Source organism: Eleutherodactylus coqui, chromosome 8 (assembly GCF_035609145.1).
Source record: "Eleutherodactylus coqui strain aEleCoq1 chromosome 8, aEleCoq1.hap1, whole genome shotgun sequence".
Taxonomy (NCBI): domain Eukaryota; kingdom Metazoa; phylum Chordata; class Amphibia; order Anura; family Eleutherodactylidae; genus Eleutherodactylus; species Eleutherodactylus coqui.
This window is the reverse complement of record NC_089844.1, coordinates 135,175,400-135,193,631: the sequence shown is the minus strand read 5'-3', so window position 1 is coordinate 135,193,631 and position 18,232 is coordinate 135,175,400. Positions and strand designations below refer to the sequence as shown.

Here is an 18,232-nt window from a genome sequence, read left to right as displayed (position 1 = left end):
GATATGAACGCCATGTTTCATATTACGAATCTACCTACACGTGGATACCAAATATGATATGCAACAGATGATGTGCAGATGCATATAGGCCATTTTGTGGGTCTTGCACTGGGTTCGCAGTACTCTCATGGTTCCTAAAATATAACTGCTGTTGGGTTGGGACCTGCGGATGACCCATAATCCCCCATTATAAAAACTTCTCCTTTGATAAATACAGCATTAAGACAAGGTGCAGCAGAGTCTGGATGGGAGACAAATGGTTGGGGGATTATGGTAATTAACATCCCTTTGTCACTTGGCAACTTCATTATCATCCCAACGAATGAATTCCTTGCTGATCCCAGAAGCGAATGTACATCTAAGACCTCTGCTGCAGATATGATATCATTTTTTATTTTTTTTAATCCCACAATAAACAAAGTGTAGCATGTCATGCTCTTCTGTCCTACAAAAAAAACCCCATATGCTTGATGTATAGGTCTCTACTTTAGGGCTTATTCAGACGACCGTATATCGGCTGGGTTTTCACACCGGCCGATATACGGCGTCTCTCTCTGCAGAGGGAGGAGGCTGGAAGATCCGGGAACAGTGCTCTGAGCTCCCACCCCCTTTCCGCCCCTCTGCATTATTTGCAATAAGGGGAGGTGGGGCTAAGTTTTTGGGAATTAGCTCCACCCCCATCCCGCCTCTCCTCATTGAAAATAGTGCAGAGGGGCAGAGAGGAGGCAGGAGCTCAGAGCACTGCTCCCAGCTCTTCCAGCCTCCTCCCCCTGCAGAGAGAGACGCCGTATATAAGCCGGCGTGAATACCTGGCCGATATACGTTTGTCTGAATGCACCCTTAGTCAGCAGGAAACAAAAGCTCTACATCTCTATACATTTTTCTTCTCATATGTCCAAAAAATAAATAAAAAAAATATAAAAAACTACAAAAATGTAAAAAATACTTTACAGTGAAAAACATTTTTAACCCCTTCCCGCTCCTGGACGTACCTGGTACGTCATGTCATTAAAGTGTCGCCGCGGTGACAATCGCGGCGACACAGCAGTGATGTCTGCTGACATAGTCAGCAGACAAGTGCTGCGTCCGGGCTGGGGACCAATCAGAGCGGTCCCTCCCCCACGATCGCTGTGATTGGTCAGGGAAAAACTCCCTGACCAATCACAGCGCAGCAGCGGACTTCGCGCTGTTTACAGTAGGGGCTCCATGTGCAAGCACCGCAGTGTGTTTCCGGTGCTTGTACAGAGAGCACCTACTGTGTATTCTATGAATATAAAGTGCGATTAGAGTGTAGATTAGGCAGGGAGTGAGTGTAGTGTAGTGGAGTGGAGTGGAGTTAGTGATCAGTGTAGTGGAGAGGAGTTAGTCATCAGTGTGGTGTAGTGGAGTGAGTGTTAGTGATCAGTGTGGTGTAGTGTAGTGAGTGATTGATCAGGCAGTGTAGTGTAGTGAGTGATTGATCAGGCAGTGTAGTGTAGCAGAGTGGAGTGAGTGATCAGAAGTGCAGTGTAGTGTAGTGAGTGAGGGATCTGTAGTGTGTGATCAGAAGTGTAGTGAGTGAGCTGTAGCGTGCGATCAGCAGTGTAGTGTAGCGCAGCGTGTAGTCAGTGTATCCCTTGGTGTAAAAAAAAAAAGTTCCTGTTGTTCCCATTTTGTTACCTGTCCCGTCACCCGTTATTAGTTAGTGTAGCGTTTAGTTAGTCCGTCTAGTGTGTAGCGTGTCGTTAGTCCGTGTACTGTCAGTGTATTCGTCTGTGTGTAAAAAAAACCAAAAAAACAAAAAAAGTTCCTGTTGTTTCCATTTCGTTACCTGTCCCGTCACCCGTCATTAGTTAGTGTAGCGTGTCGTTAGTCCGTCTAGTGTGTAGCGTGTCGTTAGTCCGTGTTGTGTCAGTGTATTCGTCTGTGTAAAAAAAAAAAAAGAGAAAAAAAACAAAACACTTACGTGAATACACCACATAAGTTTCCGCGTTCTTTCCGACCCCCGTCCCGTGGTCACCCCATCCCGCAGTGTCCCATCTAATAAAACTTTTTCCCCGTGTGCCCCATTTTATATAAATATGGCCCGCAGGAGGTACACTTCAGAGGAACTGTATGCAATCATTGCATCAGACTCGGACTCAGGTAGTGGTGATGACGACCCCACTTTTTTGGCATTCTCCGACTCCTCATCCTCATCCTCATCCTCATCCAGCGAGTCTGAGCTCCCTGCACCCCCGAGAAGGCGTCCAAGGACCGCCACTGACCCCAATGCATCAGATGCTCACTGGAGTACCCCGGAAGATTACAGACCCCCAGATCCCTGATTTTATTGGGAACCCAGGGATTCAATTTGACACGGAAGGGCTCAGAGGGAAGGACTTCTTCAAGTTTTTTTTTTCTGAAGAGTTCATTGCCCATATTGTTACCCAGACTAATTTGTACGCCCAGAATTTTATAGAAGAAAATCCCACCTCCAGCTATGCCAGACCCGATAAGTGGACCCCTGTGGATGCACCAGAGATAAAAAATTTTTGGGGGCTTATACTAACCATTGGGGCTAATAAAGAAGCCAACAATCAGGGCGTACTGGTCTACCGATATTTTGTACCACACCCCAATGTTCCGCATGGCGATGTCGAGGACGCGCTTTGAGTGTATTTTAAAATTTCTGCACTACAATGACAACCAGCTGTGCCCCCCCAGCGATCACCCCAATTACGATCGGTTGTATAAGATCAGGCCCGTAATAGACCATTTTAACGCCAAGTTTGCCCAGGCGTATGCCCCACAGATAAACATTGCAGTAGACGAGTCCCTGGTACACTTCAAGGGGAGGCTAAAATTCCACCAGTACCTGCCCAGTAAGCGGGCACGGTATGGTGTGAAGTTGTACAAGCTGTGCGAAAGTACATCAGGGTACACCCACAAGTTCCGTATTTACAAGGGGAAGGACACTAAAATTGAGCCCCCAGAATGCCCCCCCCCCGTGCTGGGAGTAACAGGGAAAATAGTGTGGGAACTGGTGCACCCACTATTAGACCAGGGTTACCATCTGTACCTGGATAACTTTTATACCAGTGTCCCCCTGTTTCAGTGCCTCGCTTCCAGAGGAACAGTGGCATGTGGCACTGTTCGGAAAAATCAAAAAAGCCTCCCTAAGACGCTGCTTGGGCAACTGCTCAGAAGGGGTGAGAGCCGGGCCCAATGCAGCGACAATGTATTGTGCGTTAAATATAAGGACAAGAGGGATGTCCTTATGTTGACGACAATACACGGCCACAGCAGTACCCCCTGCCCAGTACGAGGTACCAGTGCAGAGACCCCCAAACCAGACTGCGTCCTCGACTATAATAAGTACATGGGAGGGGTCGATCTATCAGACCAGGTACTGGAGCCCTATAGAGCCATGCGGAAAACACGGGTGTGGTACAAAAAACTGGCCGTGCACCTCGTACAGATGGCACTGTATAATGCCTACGTGCTGTTCCAAGGTGCAGGCCACAGGGGGACATTCCTTGAATTTCAAGAGGAAGTTATCAAGGACCTAATATTTGGGGACCAGGAGGTGGGGGAGAGGCCCAGTACTTCTGGAAGCGAGGCCACAAGAATTGTACCAGGGCAGCATTTTCTCAGTGAAATTCCCTCCACTGCGACGAAGGGAAGGACCCAAAAGAGGTGCAGAGTGTGCTACAAACAGGGGATAAGAAAAGACACCAGATACCAGTGTGAAACGTGCCCCACACAACCCGGCCTCTGTATAAATGAGTGTTTTAAGATCTACCACACGTCCCTGAAATTTTAATTTTTTTATTGCCCTGACGTTTTACCCTGATGTACTTCGCACAGCTTGTACATAAAGCCACATGCTAAGTCCTTCCCTTCTGAGCCCTGCGCCCTAAAAACAGTTTAGATTCACATATGGGGCATTTCCCTGTTGGGTAACATCATGGATTACGTTTTCTCCTTCTGCCCCTGGTAAAAAATAAAAATCTGGGCCTAAACTGAGCATTATTGGAAAAATGTGAATTTTTCGTTCTCAACTCAAATTGTTAAAAAAAATTCCTCAAATACCTGTGGGTTCAAACCGCTCACTACACCCCTAAGAAAATTCCCTGAGGGGTGTAGTTTCCAAAATGGGGTCAGTTGTTGGGGGTTTCAAATGCACTGGTACCTCAGGGGCACTGTAAACACTACATGGGGTCTGAAAATTATTCCAGCAAAATCTGCATTCAAAAAAAGCGCTCCTTTCTTTCTGAGCCCTGCTATGTGCCCAAACAACAGTTTACATCCACATATGGGGCATTTCCGTGCTCGAGAGTAATTGGGTAATGCATTATGGACTATGTTTTCTCCTTCTGCCCCTGGTGAAAAATGAAAATCTGGGCCTAAAGCTGAACATTATTGGAAAAATGTGAATTTTTCGTTCTCAACTCAAATTGTTAAAAAAAATTCCTCAAATACCTGTGGGTTCAAACCGCTCACTACACCCCTTAAAAAATTCCCTGAGGGGTGTAGTTTCCAAAATGGGGTCAGTTGTTGGGGGTTTCAAATGCACTGGTACCTCAGGGGCACTGTAAACACTACATGGGGTCTGAAAATTATTCTAGCAAAACCTGCATTCAAAAAGCCAAGAAGCGCTCCTATCCTTCTGAGTCCTGCCATGTGCCCATACAACAGGCTACGTCCACATATGGGGCATTTCCGTGTTCGAGAGCAACTGGGTAACGCATCATGGGGTACGTTTTTCCTTCTGCCACTGGTGAAAAATGAAAATCTGGGCCTAAAGCTAAACATTATGTGAAAAATTGGATTTTTTCGTATTGAACTCAAACTGTTAAAAAAAAATCCTCAAACATCTGTGGGTTCAAACCGCTCACTACACCCCTTAATAAATTCCCTGAGGGGTGTAGTTTCCAAAATGGGGTCAGTTATTGGGGGTTTCAAATGTACTGCTACCTCAGGGGCACTGCAAACACTACATGGGGTCTGAAAATTATTCCTGCCAAATCTGCATTCAAAAAGACAAGAAGCGCTCCTTTCCTTCTGAGACCTACCATGTGCCCATACAACAGGCTACGTCCACATATGGGGCATTTCTAAAAACTGCGGAATCTGGGTAATACATTCCAAGTTTTGTTTCTTTGCTAACTCCTACTGTTTTATATATAAAAAAAGGTTTTATATTGAAAATCAGTAGAAAAAAGGAACTGTTCTAATTTTTGATGCACTTTCCTTTAATTCCTGTAAAACACCTAAAGGGTTAATAAACTTTCTAAATGCCATTTTGAATACTTTGAAGGGTGCTGATTTTAAAATGGGGCAATTCATGGGGGATTCTGATATACAGGCTCGGCAAAACTATGTCTGAACTGCATTGGTCCTTAAAAAATTTAGATTTTGAAATTTGCTAGTAAATGTGAAAAATTACTGCTAAGTTTATATACTTTGTGGAGTCTGCAAAAAGTAAAATAACACTTAAAAAATGATTGCTGTGTAAAGTAGGCCTATGGGAAATGTTAATTAATAACTATGTTGTGGTGTTTGACTTTCTATCTTACAAAGAAAACAATTCAAAGTTTGAAAATTGTGAATTTTTCCAAATTTTCAGTAAATTTGGATTTTTTTTCCTAATAAGGACAAAATTTATTGATGAAATTTTTAAACTAACATAAAGTACAATATGTCACGAAAAAACAATCTCAGAATCACCTTGATAAGTAAAAGCATTCAAAAGTTATTAGCACAGAAAGTGACAGATGTCAGATTTGAAAAATAAGGCTTGGTCCTTAAGCTCAAAATAGGCCATGTCATTAAGGGGTTAAAGACGTAAAAACAGACCCGCATACGGAAATGTATGGCTACTCATTTAACATGTATGCTGTAAAGCTATACACATACACTTAACATTGCATCTATTTGTAAACCTTTCCTCATATGTGTAATGTATACGCTGAATGTACATTAAATGTGATGCGAATGGCACCTTAGAATGCCATGCCAAATTCCAAGAAATAGAATTTCACTGCAGTGCCAAAAGGCGTTACAGGCTTAGGCTAGGGTCACACAGGATGGAAATGTCGCAGAATGTCTGCAGCGGGACAGCATGGAAATCCTGTGAGATATCCGCCGCTTCAAAACCTGAGCCATCTGACACGGGGTTTGAAGCGGCTTTTCAGCCTGTATTCTACTATGGAAATCTCTCCAAATAAGGGAAAAGTTTGCAACGGAAACAGCGGCAAAATTGACATTTCGCTGATTTGAATTCCACGCCGCCTGTCACTTTCCGCACGGCTTGTCCACAGTGAACTGTCGACAGCATGTGAACAAGATTTTTGCAATGGTCCACTTTGCTCCTTAGTCTGCGTTAAAAATGCATGCGCAATTTCCATGCAGACCTGCCGCAGCATTTCCGTTCCAGCCTTACATCGCCTGACCATTTCCTGCACACATGTATCCATCACAAATCAGACGCTCACTGACCGTGCAGCAGACGGCACAAGCAGGTCACTTTGTATCATTCACCACCCTATTAATGAGTACCAGTCAATCAGAAAACCAATGAAACGTCTGCGCCATAAATTGTCCGTTTAATCCACAGTTTTCAGTTTACAGATATGGAATGAACAGACATTAAAAAATAAAACACTACATGATAAAAAATAAAACATTGAGTGTAAAATGTCAACTGTACAGCTTCTACCTTCAAATACTTTCTCCAAAGGAAGGTCAGGACACACAATGCAACTGGGAACATAGACCAGCTCCTGTCTACAGGACATTGCACCCCAAAGGCTCTGGGACATTGGGGATGCCCGCACATCAAGGTTACCATACCACATTTGTTCTAAAACCAATCAGATAACAGAGTTGAGGTCATTTTGGTCTCTTAATTAGTATTTAAGGTTCAATAACTGAAGGATGAGAGCTGCGGAGTCATGTATGAACACTACCTGGACAAAGCTGTGACCTGTCCCCATTCGAATCTGTAGAGCTCAGTTCCAGCATACCATAGCACCCCACTTATGAATGTACAGCGGAAAATTAGAAAAACATGGCCGTTTTCTTTCAAAACCAGCACCACACCTGTCTGGAGGTTCATGGTATTGCAGCTGAGCCCCATTCACTCCAATGAAGCTGAACTGCACAGACATGAGCCAAAGAACGGCGCTGTTTCTAGAAGAAAGCCGTTTTTGGCTCATGAAGGTATACAGCAGATCTCCGACAAATCTTTTCACCAATTTAAATAGTACTTAAAGACACATTCCGGTTTTGAGATAAAATTCTGCCACAAGACCAGAGGGTAGAGGGGTATCTTACCTCATCTTCTCAGCCAGCCAAGATGGCTGCCACCATCTTTAGACTACGAGAGAATTTATAGTGTATTAGTAGTGTTAAGACTAGCAATGCACTCTAGCTGCTTTGTGATTGGCCAGCACTGATCGTGTGAGCAGTGCTGGCCAATCACAGAGTACTTCACAGTGTTTATTAGATGGCGGTGGCCATCATGGCTATCCAAAAATGGAAGCACCAAACCAGGGACCAGGAAGAGAAGATGAAGTACAAGCAAGATACCGCTCCAGTTCCAAAACAGAATTTTGTCCCGAAACCAGAGGGTCACTTTAAGAGAGACCATTTTTGACCAACTACAGAATGAGAACTCCATTGCAGCTATTGGGAAGTGTGAGGAGAACAGAGAAAAATAAAAAAGGCAATTTTTTAAAGCCATTTAATGACAAACTTGAGATCTATATATTCTTACAAAATGGTGACACTCCGCAACATCAAGTCCTTCATCACCATATTTTACAAGATTAAAGGTCAGGCTACAGCCGTGTTTCATGGAAGTGATGTTCCGTATAACAGTCCTTGATGTGGCTGTCAAAAAAAACATGGGTCTTTTTTGTGTGGTGGCCTGTTGGGTAGGATGTTGTGACAGAGGGAAGATGGAGTTTCACCGTGATGAATTGGAGCTGGAACGGCTGCGATGACGGCGGCGTGCAGGGGACCGAGAGCGGCGGCGAACAGGGGAGCGTCGCCGAGGGGAACGGGACCTGCAGAGGGAACAGAGTGTTACCTGCTACGCCATATCCACTTTTTTCAAAAAATGTTGTAATACTTTAAGGGGTTGTATGTGATTAGAAATAGCACCCACATTATCCACTGGCTGTGTCTAGCATCACTGTTCAGCCCCAATTCAAAGGCCATAGGCTGTAATACCAGACACAGCCACTAGGACAATCCGTTGTGACAGAACCTCAATCCTTTAAAGGGTTGTCCAGAAATGGTTTCCCAGCATAAAGGAACACTACAGAAAATGTAATACTCTTGTTATGGATAATGCAGAGCCCGTAAGAATGGCGCATGACACAGGGATTCTTTCTTTCTTTGGCGTCGGGTCATGCTCCCTAGCGGCCTGCACTAGGCTTAAAGGGGTTGTCCGAAACCCAAATCAGGCTTTTATTGTAATTCTTATGTAACCCGAACCAAACTTGTAATGTATTCACATTTGCAAAAATCTCCTGTATTTCCAATTGAGACCCTCGTCACTCTGGAACTCAAGCTAGTTCCCCCAGCGCTACATGCACAGACCTACACTAGACTTTGCAACATAGTGTCTCAGGGGGAGAATATCCTTTTCTTCACATGTATTATGCATTCATTGATGTATGCTGAAGAACATCAGCGCAAGCAAATGAAAGGACAGCCAACCCAAGACTGACGTAGCTGCTGATGTGTGCATACACCAAGCCACAAAAGCTCAGCCATACTGGCTTAAATGCCGGAACAGCATCAGGTGATGAGTCCTGGTCGCAAACGCAGAACATTTGAGGCCGCCATACTCATTAAACAACTGTGGAGTGAACGATCATTCATCCGACAGGTATTTACACAAATTCCCCCATACTCACAACCGTTAATGTGTTTAAAGGAGGTAAGCTACAGCCAGACAGCTCTGGCACGGACCTATCTCCTGGGGAATAAAAGGAACAGGTGTTAAAATGCAAACACCCCACCTTTCCTTCGACATCTTCTTTCCAGGGCAAGCTGAGCCACCCACATACACATTACAGAGTCCTCCAGCTCCACCGTTGTTGGCAGGATCAAATAACTAAACTCTGTATGAGGGTATTTAGGCTGATTTGGGTCTCTGACAATCCTATTTAACGCAGTATCACTTTTGGGTGTAGTGTTCCTTTAAATTGGCATTTACAATTAGATCATGCTACTCAGCCCATGTTAAAACAGTAACAAAAAATAGTTTACAGACATTAGGAAGAGATCAGATAACTAGCACCATCAGACAAAAGAATAGAATGAAAGAGGAAGGCGCAAACTACTTCTAGATCCAGAGGTTAGGCAAAGCTCAGAGGCGACATTGGTGGATGAAAAAAATACAAGCTTCTCAACCAGAACATCATGTCATCAGACTGACTGCTGAAGTCAGAAAGTTAGAGGAAGGTAAAAAAGCTGAGTGGAAAGGAGTAATCTCAGAAAGGTGTTTGCAGAGAACACAAGGCTGGTTAGTGTTCAAGGCTTGCACAAAACAAAATATGCACTACCTCCTCCTCATACGCGGGGGAGAACGGCGCCACATGGGGGGAGGAGGTAACATCCGACGGGGAGGGCTGAACCTTCGTGGCACCACCCGCATGGGTCGAGGGGTAAGCACTGCTGAAGCCGTGATCTCCTGGCCGTCAATCTGTCCTGAAAGGGATACAAAATAAGTTGTCAGTTGCTGGTATAATTCTATTATGTTCATATCCTTGTCCACGAAGACATGCACCGCACACATCCGCACACTTTCGATATATCCACCAGATGCGTAAACGCTGTGGATTTTACAGTACAAGCAATGTGGGTGAGAGTTCAAGTGTAATCCATACACTGCAGAAGAAAAAAAAAAAGGGAAGTACACCGCGACATCGTAAATTGACCTGCAGTGCGTATTTTTAATCCACAGCATGTCAATTTATACTGGGGATTTTCTCCTTTTCAAATAAAATGACATCCCATGTGGACGCGCCCTAACAAATCTTTATATTACAGTTTCCCTACATAAGGCTAATGCAAATAATGAGGTTTTCCTAGAATAGGTGCTGTGCTGTGTTGGTATTGCATAGTGATAAAGTAGAAGATGTGGAGAGGTGGCTTAATTTGTTGTGCTGGAACAGGTCAAATTACAAACAGAATTCAGCACGCCTTAAACAGGAGGATTTGGGGTACAGACAGACAAAGTCTGGATCTGAACCAATGTCTGTACCCAACACTTAGCAAAGCTGCTTATAATATTGTTTACTTTAAAGTGTAACTACACTTTACAAAAACTTTTCACATAGCATAGGGACATGTTGAAAGTTTTGATCACTGGAGGTCCGGATGCAAAGGCTCCCACCAATTGCTAGAATGAACTATCTGAAGCGCTCATCCAAATGCTGCTTGCTTAGCTGAAGATGGGCTCAATAGAACATCTATGGGTCCATCATCGACTAGTGAGCAGTGACCGCACTCAGACAAGCGCTTCAGCTGACTCATTCTAATGATTGGTGGAGTCTCAGCATTCAGATCCCAGTGGTCAAAACTTTTGAGATGTCAAAAGTTTTTAGAAAGCACAGCTGTATTACAGATGCATGTTATATGGATCAGTTATACGTTGCCAAGTGCTGGAAAGGTCTATGGGTGTTTAATAAAAGCCTATAGGGACTCCGTGAATCACCCTATACATGAACTACATGCAAGTACAGCAAGTAGCAGAGATCTAGGACAATATAATGTATACACTTTAAATACTACCCGCACTATGACTACAAATATATACATATTAGGGTCTACTCCATTACCTCCATCCATGTGTTTCAAGGCCTTGTCAGCGTCATCTGGAGCTTCAAATTCAACATACGCGTAGCCCTTGTTGAGATGTGGGTGCAAACGGTCTATGTGCATGTCAATCATCTTAATCTTCCCATAAGTAGAAAAGATCTCCAAAATGTGGTCCTAGAAGAACACCAGAGAGAATATTACTACTACATATGCTAGCAACACTGGCAACATTTAAAGCTGTAAAAGTTGAATTAGACGGCTAAGAATTTAATTCTGTTGATGTTTAAGGGGTTTACTGGGAAAACACTAGTGATGACCCATTCTCGGGATAGGTCATCAATAGTTGATAGCCAGTTATCCACAGCTTGGGTTCCCTAGTGAAAGTTGATCATCCAGCCCGCTGTCATTCTGTCAGTGCAGTGGGGCCGGACATAGTGATCGGGGTAAGAACAGGAAGTTTCAGAGATGGCTTTACTCCCAGTGAAATGAATGAAAACAAAGCTGCCTATTACACTTTTGACTCAGACCCCCAATGAGAAGCTGGAAGTGTAATAAGCGGCTTCACTCCCATTCATAACAGTCAGCGTGAAGCTGCCTCTGAGATTTCCTGCACCAACCCTGCTGTACTAATACAGGGCTGCACAATCAGCTAATTGCTAGAGAACCTACGTGGCAGATCCCCAGCAATCAACTATTGACAATCTACCCTGACGATGGGTCATAGACAGTATTTTAAAAAAAACAACAAAAAAAACAAAACTTTAAAGGGCTTAATCAGACAAGCATGGCCGATTTTGGTCCATGAAAAATAGACAGATTTGGTTTATGCGTCCATATTTTTTTTCTTTATATTTACTCTAATTTGTCATCTTTTTGCTCTTGCACAGAAAAAAAAAAAGGAGGACGCCCATCTTTTTTTTCCTAGTAATGATCCATTTAAAATGGAGCGCACGCAGATCTGTGGTTTTTTTTTGTGCATCCAATGACTTGAATGGGTGACTTGTCTGTGAAATTGGAATAGAATAGGACATGTTGCGACTTTAACATGGACCATCAGTACCTGAAAACGAAGAAACTGCATGTCTGCATAGCCCTATTCATTGTAATGGGTCAGTGTACTGTCCATGTGCAGTCAGTTGCAAACATGCATGTGAAAAACCACCTGTGAGTAAAAGCCTTTACTGCCAACTTGTTTGCAATACGGCAACTAGGATGGTACGAATCGAGGGCTGACAATACCGAGATGTTTGTGGAGCCCTCCATCTCCTGGGTGGATTGGACCCAATCAAGGTCCCTAAAAAGACCACAAAAACAGCAAGTCAAGTCTCTTAAGAGTAATAAAAACAGATTTGTGCCTGCTCAAGTTTGTTTGGCAGAGGGACAGTCAAAATATAGGGCTGTGCAGAAATGTTTTACCTGCTCCCTACACCAACATTTTCTGAGGCAGGAATAGGGGGGAGCAGGTTTCTGCAATAAGGGATAAAGGTTTTCAGGATTCTCATTCTGGTTATCAATGTGCAGGAGCAAAAGTAATTTAGAGATGAGACACAACCTGCTGATGTGTAATATAAGGTCCGAGCCTGCAGTAATCCATAGTGCTGTGTATATACATCTGAGAAGAGACACTGAGCTAACCTTAGTAACATTCCTGGTCAGCCGCCCAATGTGCACTTTGGTGGGCTTTGGACTTGGACTCCTCCTCTTCCTCTCTTTTTCATCACGTTTTGGCTGTTTTGATCTAGAAAGAAAAAAAAACATTGCATTTGTAGTTCTCCTACTGATTGCTGGTCAATTGTTAAAAGGCCCTATGTCAAATATTTTTGCCACATATTAAGGATGCATTCACATATAGCAAATTGTGATGCGGAACTGCACAAAAATCAATGTCAAGAACTGCACCAAATTGTTGCGGATTTTGAGGTAGATCAGCATAGAAGTCGGCTGCAGATCCACATCAATATACACACCAATAGAGCAGTTTCTGACCCAAATTTTCCACTGCCAAAAATCCACAGTAGTTTAGTTATGTGCGATTGTAGCTTAAAGAGATTTCCCAGCTCTAAAAAAGAAAAAAAAAAAATTTCTAAAATAAATATATTTTTTTTACTCATGGTATAAATCATCAGTCTGCCAGAACCCTGGACGAATCAGTTTATTAATGGGCTGCTGTCACCCTGTACGGAGCAAGAAGCCGATAGCTTAGACTGTACAGTGGTCCAGCATGCACAGGGGCAGCTCCCAATGACACTAGTGGAAGCTGTGCATGCAATACCACGTTGGGCCACTCCACAATGTAAAGCGCTATCTGCTTCCTGCTCCATACAGGCCAACAGTTGGTTCAGTGAACAGGGTTTTGAGCAGAAGCCCTTCCCCTCTGATCAGCTACTGATTGCCTATCCTGTGGCTAAGTCATTAAAGTGTTGGAAACCCCTTTAAACGTGTGACTTGTTTGCCATGACACCACGAACAAGAACATAATGTGAACCCACAATTTAAATATCACTATTCAAAGTTTGTATATGGACATTGAGTCAGATGGCAATTTGCGTGTACACAACGATTGTACTGCAGACCAAAGAACAGAAGGTCTGCAAGGTGTTCTGTACCACAGTCCCCATGCCAACACTTCCTGTTCAGCCAAGCTAGCAGAAAATCTTCTCGTCGCCAATGCACAGGACTTTTTATGGTACATTTAACATTTTTAAAACATAACTATAAAACAGAGCAGTCGCTTCAGATGACTGGAGCAAAACAAGCACTTACTTGGATCGGGAGCGTCTTCTGTTGTCATGGCGACGTCGGGAAGGACTTGGTGAACCGGAGGAGCTGCTGGAGCTTGAGCTTCGTGACGAGCTGGAGCTACCTGAACGGCTTGAAGCAGATGAAGAACTTGATCCTGAGCTGGATCCAGAGCTGGAGCCGGAGGATGAACTGGATGATGAGCTCGACCGGGAACGACTAAAAAAAAAAAGGAAGTGGAGAACGCCCGTCAGTCAGCAAATAGAGGCAAAGCAGAAATCAGTGACAGCAACGCCGAAGCATCAGGGCATTAAACCCTTACGAGTGAATCGTACCTGCTGCTACTGCTGCCACTAGACGCGCTGCGCCTCTTCCTCGTCTTATCTCGGCCACGATCTTTCTCTCCAGCCTCTTTGTTGGGGGCCTTCTCCTTGGCTCGCTCCTTAGCCCGGTCCTCAGAGCGCTCCTTACGTTTGCTGGGAGAGGGAGCCCTGCAAACAAACATTTCCATTATGTGCGATGCTATGACTGTCAACCAGGACATGTTCTAGTCGTTTACATGCGGCAGATCATTGTTAACACGATCAGTGGTCTCCATACAGTCGGCACATCTCCGGTGTACACGTTGCGATGAGCTGCCAATGAGCAAGCATTGTGTTACCTGTATAAACGATGCAAGCAGATGACAAAATAACTTTTTGCTTGTGTGTCGGCTGAATGCAGACGTCAGTTTGCCTGATCATGGGACCATGTAAAAGGGCCTTTAGGCCACATCCACACGGGTGCCACGATAGTGACACGAGAAAATATGGCTGAGCCCCCGGCGTTTTTGAACCAATCACAGCCATTCAATGAATCAATGGCTGTGATTGGTTCATCGAGTGCTGGCTCTGATTGGCTGAACCTGTGAACCAATCACCGCCAGCTGTTCCTGGAGGTGGGGAATTTGATCCTCCGATCAAAACGGGGCTGGTAGAAGACTGAAAAGGAGTGGCGGAGCTAAAGAGATTCTGGAATTTGCTTTGTTTCACAATAAAAGAGAATAGCTCCATTTGTTTCCCAACAGGGATACCATCACAGCGGTGTTACATAGTAATATTTGGGGCTGAAAAAAGAAATACCTCCATCCAGTTCAGCCTATAACCCCCCACCCTAGTGTTGATCCAGAAGAGGCCACTCAGAGCACCACTTAAAGAGGCGTCTGCCATGGAGGTGCGAGAAAATCAGCACCAAAGCTGCAACTTTGAACGGGGTCCTTGGTGCAAACGTTATGCTGGGTAGTATCCACACTTATGCCACTGTGCGTGAACGCACCCCCCAACCGCCCGTTAGGATATGTTCACCCCTTACAGAAACATGACAGCTACTATGGAAAATGTGAGTTGATGGCACGGCTCTAGTCACACTAGTAGCATTATAGTTACATGGGCCGGTATTCCTGCGATCCAGCAACATTGTGAGCGACTAGCGTTCATCAATCAGTCGGTGCACGCATTTACAGTTCACTTTTCGTTTCTCATTCATTTTCTGCACGCAGAATGCCGATCGATGAACCGGCCGTGTAAACAAGCCGTATCACTCATGAGCGACTGCCAGCTTACTGCAAATGGAGGTGGGTGGCCTAAGGCTAGGTTCACACAGGGCGGATTTGCCACAGAATTCCCCTGTGGCTGCTAATCCCAGTAATAGCAAGCCACGTGGAGATTTGTCAAAAATCTGGTCCACACAGGGCGGACAATCCGTCGCAGCAAAGCTGGCGCTGCAGCACGGATTCCCGGGACGCAGCATGTCAATTCTTTTTTTTTTTTTTTTTTTTACTGTTGCAGCCTCACTCCTCTACAGAAGAGCCGGCCACAAGGGAAAAGCATGCAGCGAAGCCGCTCCAAAACCTGTCGAGATCTTGCGGTTTTCCGCTGCAACAAAAACCACAAACTTTCTGCGGTGAAACAGTCCGGTGGGAACCCAACGCTCTAGAGCGAAAACTAGGGTGGATGCTTGTCTATGCCTTTTTCTGCAACGTAACCTGTAGTCTGACGGACGTGTACGGTATACCTTACGGCCTAATACGTTTTTCCTCCAGAAAACATTTTAAAAACAGAGAGAAAGATTAAAGGGGTTGTCTCGCGATAGCAAGTGGGGTTCAGCACTTCTGTATGGCCATATTAATGCACTTTGTAATATACATCGTGCATTAAATATGAGCCATACAGAAGTTATTCACTTACCCCCTCCGTTGCTAGCGTCCCCGTCGCCATGGATCCGTCTAACTTCAGTGTCTAATCGCCCGATTAGACGTGCTTGCGCAGAAGGGTCTTCTGCCTTCGGCTCGGTCTGGCACGAGCGGCGTTCTGGCTCCGTCCCTTCTAAGTGTCATCGCGTAGCTCCGCCCCGTCACGTGTGCCGATCCCAGCCAATCAGGAGGCTGGAATCGGCACACGTGATGGGCGGAGCTATGCGATGACGCGCAGAAGGGGGCGGAGCCAGAACGCTGCTGCTGCCGGACAGACCCAAAGGGAAAAGACCCTTCTGCGCAAGCGCGTCTAATCGGGCGATTAGACACTGAAGTTAGACGGATCCATGGCGACGGGGACGCTAGCAACGGAGGGGGTAAGTGAATAACTTCTGTATCGCTCATATTTAATGCACGATGTATATTACAAAGTGCATTAATATGGCCATACAGAAGTGCTGAACCCCACTTGCTGCCGCGGGACAACCCCTTTAAACTCCAGGATTCTCCTCTTCTTCATAAAAACAGACTTTTTGTAAAAAGTATGCAAACATATAAAGGTATCCGTTTACTGGATACATAAAAAAAAAAAAAAAAAAAAAAGAAAACACCAACATACTACAAATCGGGTACACGGTTGAATTTGTTTTGTATACATCACTCTTGTGATGTATACTCTTTTATACTTTCCACGGCCGGGTCGGATTCCACCTGCGAAATCAGACCCGGTGCCGGCCAGAGACCCTATACTCACCTGTCCGAATCCGCGGCGAGTGTCTCAGTTGGCGTCTCAGTGCATGCGCAGGGCATGACGCTGCCGCTGTGCTGGCGATGACACAGATCCGCGGTGACTCACGGCAGGACGGACGGCTTCCATTGACTGCAATGGCAGCCGTCTGTGCGGTTTTTCGCACAGAATAGGACATGCTGCGATTCTTCCCCACGAGCGGAAAAAACGCAGTTGATTTCCGCTTGTGAGTAGGGTAGAATCTTTTAACTTGGCACGTCTATGGATGGATATCGCAGCGGAATTCGGAGCGGGCGAATAGCCGCGAATTCTGCAGCGTTAACGAGTCTGTGGGCATTGGGCCTAATAGCATAAAACGTATGTGTATAATGCAGAGAGAACGCTCCGCTACGGACCCTGTGGATTCTGAGCAGCTCTTTTGAGCTCTGTTCACCAGTTTTGGCTCCTCTCGGCAGCTGGACACAGCCCACATTACATGTGTATAGCGCCTCTATAGGACAGTCTGCAGAGAGGCGCAGGACATCAGTGAAGACAGCTGAGGGGAACCAGCGCTAGTGGTCAGGGATCCCAAAAGGAAAGAGAGCGCCCCCCCAACCCATATGGTCACGCGTAGCGGAAACGGGGTGGATTTTCCACAATTGAAGATTCGCAGTGAGAGCTCTCAGAATTTGCGCCAGTCCTGCAATTTCGATGTGGTGTTTGTCCCAGAGGTTCCATCTCCTCAGCACCCCGACTACACGTGGCCCCGCCCTCAGCGCCCCGACTACACGTGGCCCCGCCCTCAGCGCTGCTTCACACGGCGGAGAAAACTGCACCAGATTTATGTGCTACGAGACGCACAAATATGAACCCCATCCTTTTGGACGCACATCAGCCATGTTTTACCGGATCTTGTGTAAACGCACACAGACTTAGCGCACGGTGCGTATTTTTCACGACCGAATTGCGTGCACAGAAATGCTTTGCCGGCCGCAGCATGTCCATTCTTTTTTCTTTCCGCTGCGGCCGTGCTCTCCTCTATGGGAGCGCCGGCCACAGCGGAAGAGCGAGCAGCCGGGCCGCGGAAATCTCGCGTTTTTTGCTGCAGCCAAACCGTGAGAATCTGCCCAGTGGGAACCCACCCTTAGGGTTCGCTGTGATCTACTAACCTGCACAGCGGAGGGGCTGTTACAATGTATCAGTCTGCAAGCCACATACAATATGGTGGCACCCCCTGCAGGCCTGCTGGCCGGTTACTACACACCGCCTAGAGAAACATAAGTGTCCCTACAAGGCGAAGGGGTGAACAGGGACACGGGGAGCCGCCATGTAACCCCCAGCACACTGGCGCTCTATGAGGCTGAGGCCTAGCGCAGCCATAGAACAACCTGCACTAACAACCCATCTCCCGGGGGCCAATACAGAGTCACAAAGGGCGCCGCCGGCCCGCAGAGCACTACTGAGGCCTTCCCGGGAGGCTGGCTGCAGCCCCGGCGCAGGATGGAGGCGGATGGCGCGGGTCACACTTACATTTTCCCGGACTTTCTCTGCTTCTCCCTCCTGAGCTCAGACAAGCCGTCGCGCTCGTTGTGACGCGGCGCCGCCATCCTACAAGCTCGAAATCTCCGGGCGCTCTGTGGATGACGTCACGCCGTTAGAAACGAGGGCGTGTCTACCACAGCGGCAGAGTATAGAGGAGGGGGTCTTAAAGGGGAAGGTAGCGATTTTGTTTGGTT

General features: G+C 45.8%; 1 protein-coding gene across 1 annotated transcript; it reads right to left on the bottom strand.

The window, feature by feature from the left end:
* Positions 1–6,552: 6,552 nt before the first annotated feature.
* On the bottom strand, positions 6,553–18,183 carry RNPS1 (RNA binding protein with serine rich domain 1). The gene is made up of 7 exons (XM_066576470.1): positions 18,027–18,183; positions 13,875–14,030; positions 13,564–13,758; positions 12,436–12,538; positions 10,821–10,974; positions 9,543–9,687; positions 6,553–8,033 (listed from the first exon to the last, which is right to left on the bottom strand). The coding sequence occupies exons 1-7, from the start codon at positions 18,101–18,103 to the stop codon at positions 7,934–7,936; spliced, it is 930 nt and encodes a 309-aa protein (XP_066432567.1). The 5' UTR covers positions 18,104–18,183; the 3' UTR covers positions 6,553–7,933.
* Between the last annotated feature and the right edge of the window lie 49 nt (positions 18,184–18,232).

Bases quoted from the DNA above. Each gene is read 5' to 3' on its own strand.
- RNPS1 (XM_066576470.1), bottom strand. From the start codon at position 18,103: ATGGCGGCGCCGCGTCACAACGAGCGCGACGGCTTGTCTGAGCTCAGG. The intron at 10,975-12,435 runs GTTAGCTCAGTG...GTGTTCTTCTAG, and splicing joins TGACCAGGAATGTTACTAAG to GACCACATTTTGGAGATCTT. The intron at 9,688-10,820 runs GTAATGGAGTAG...TATCCCTTTCAG, and splicing joins CTTGAAACACATGGATGGAG to GACAGATTGACGGCCAGGAG.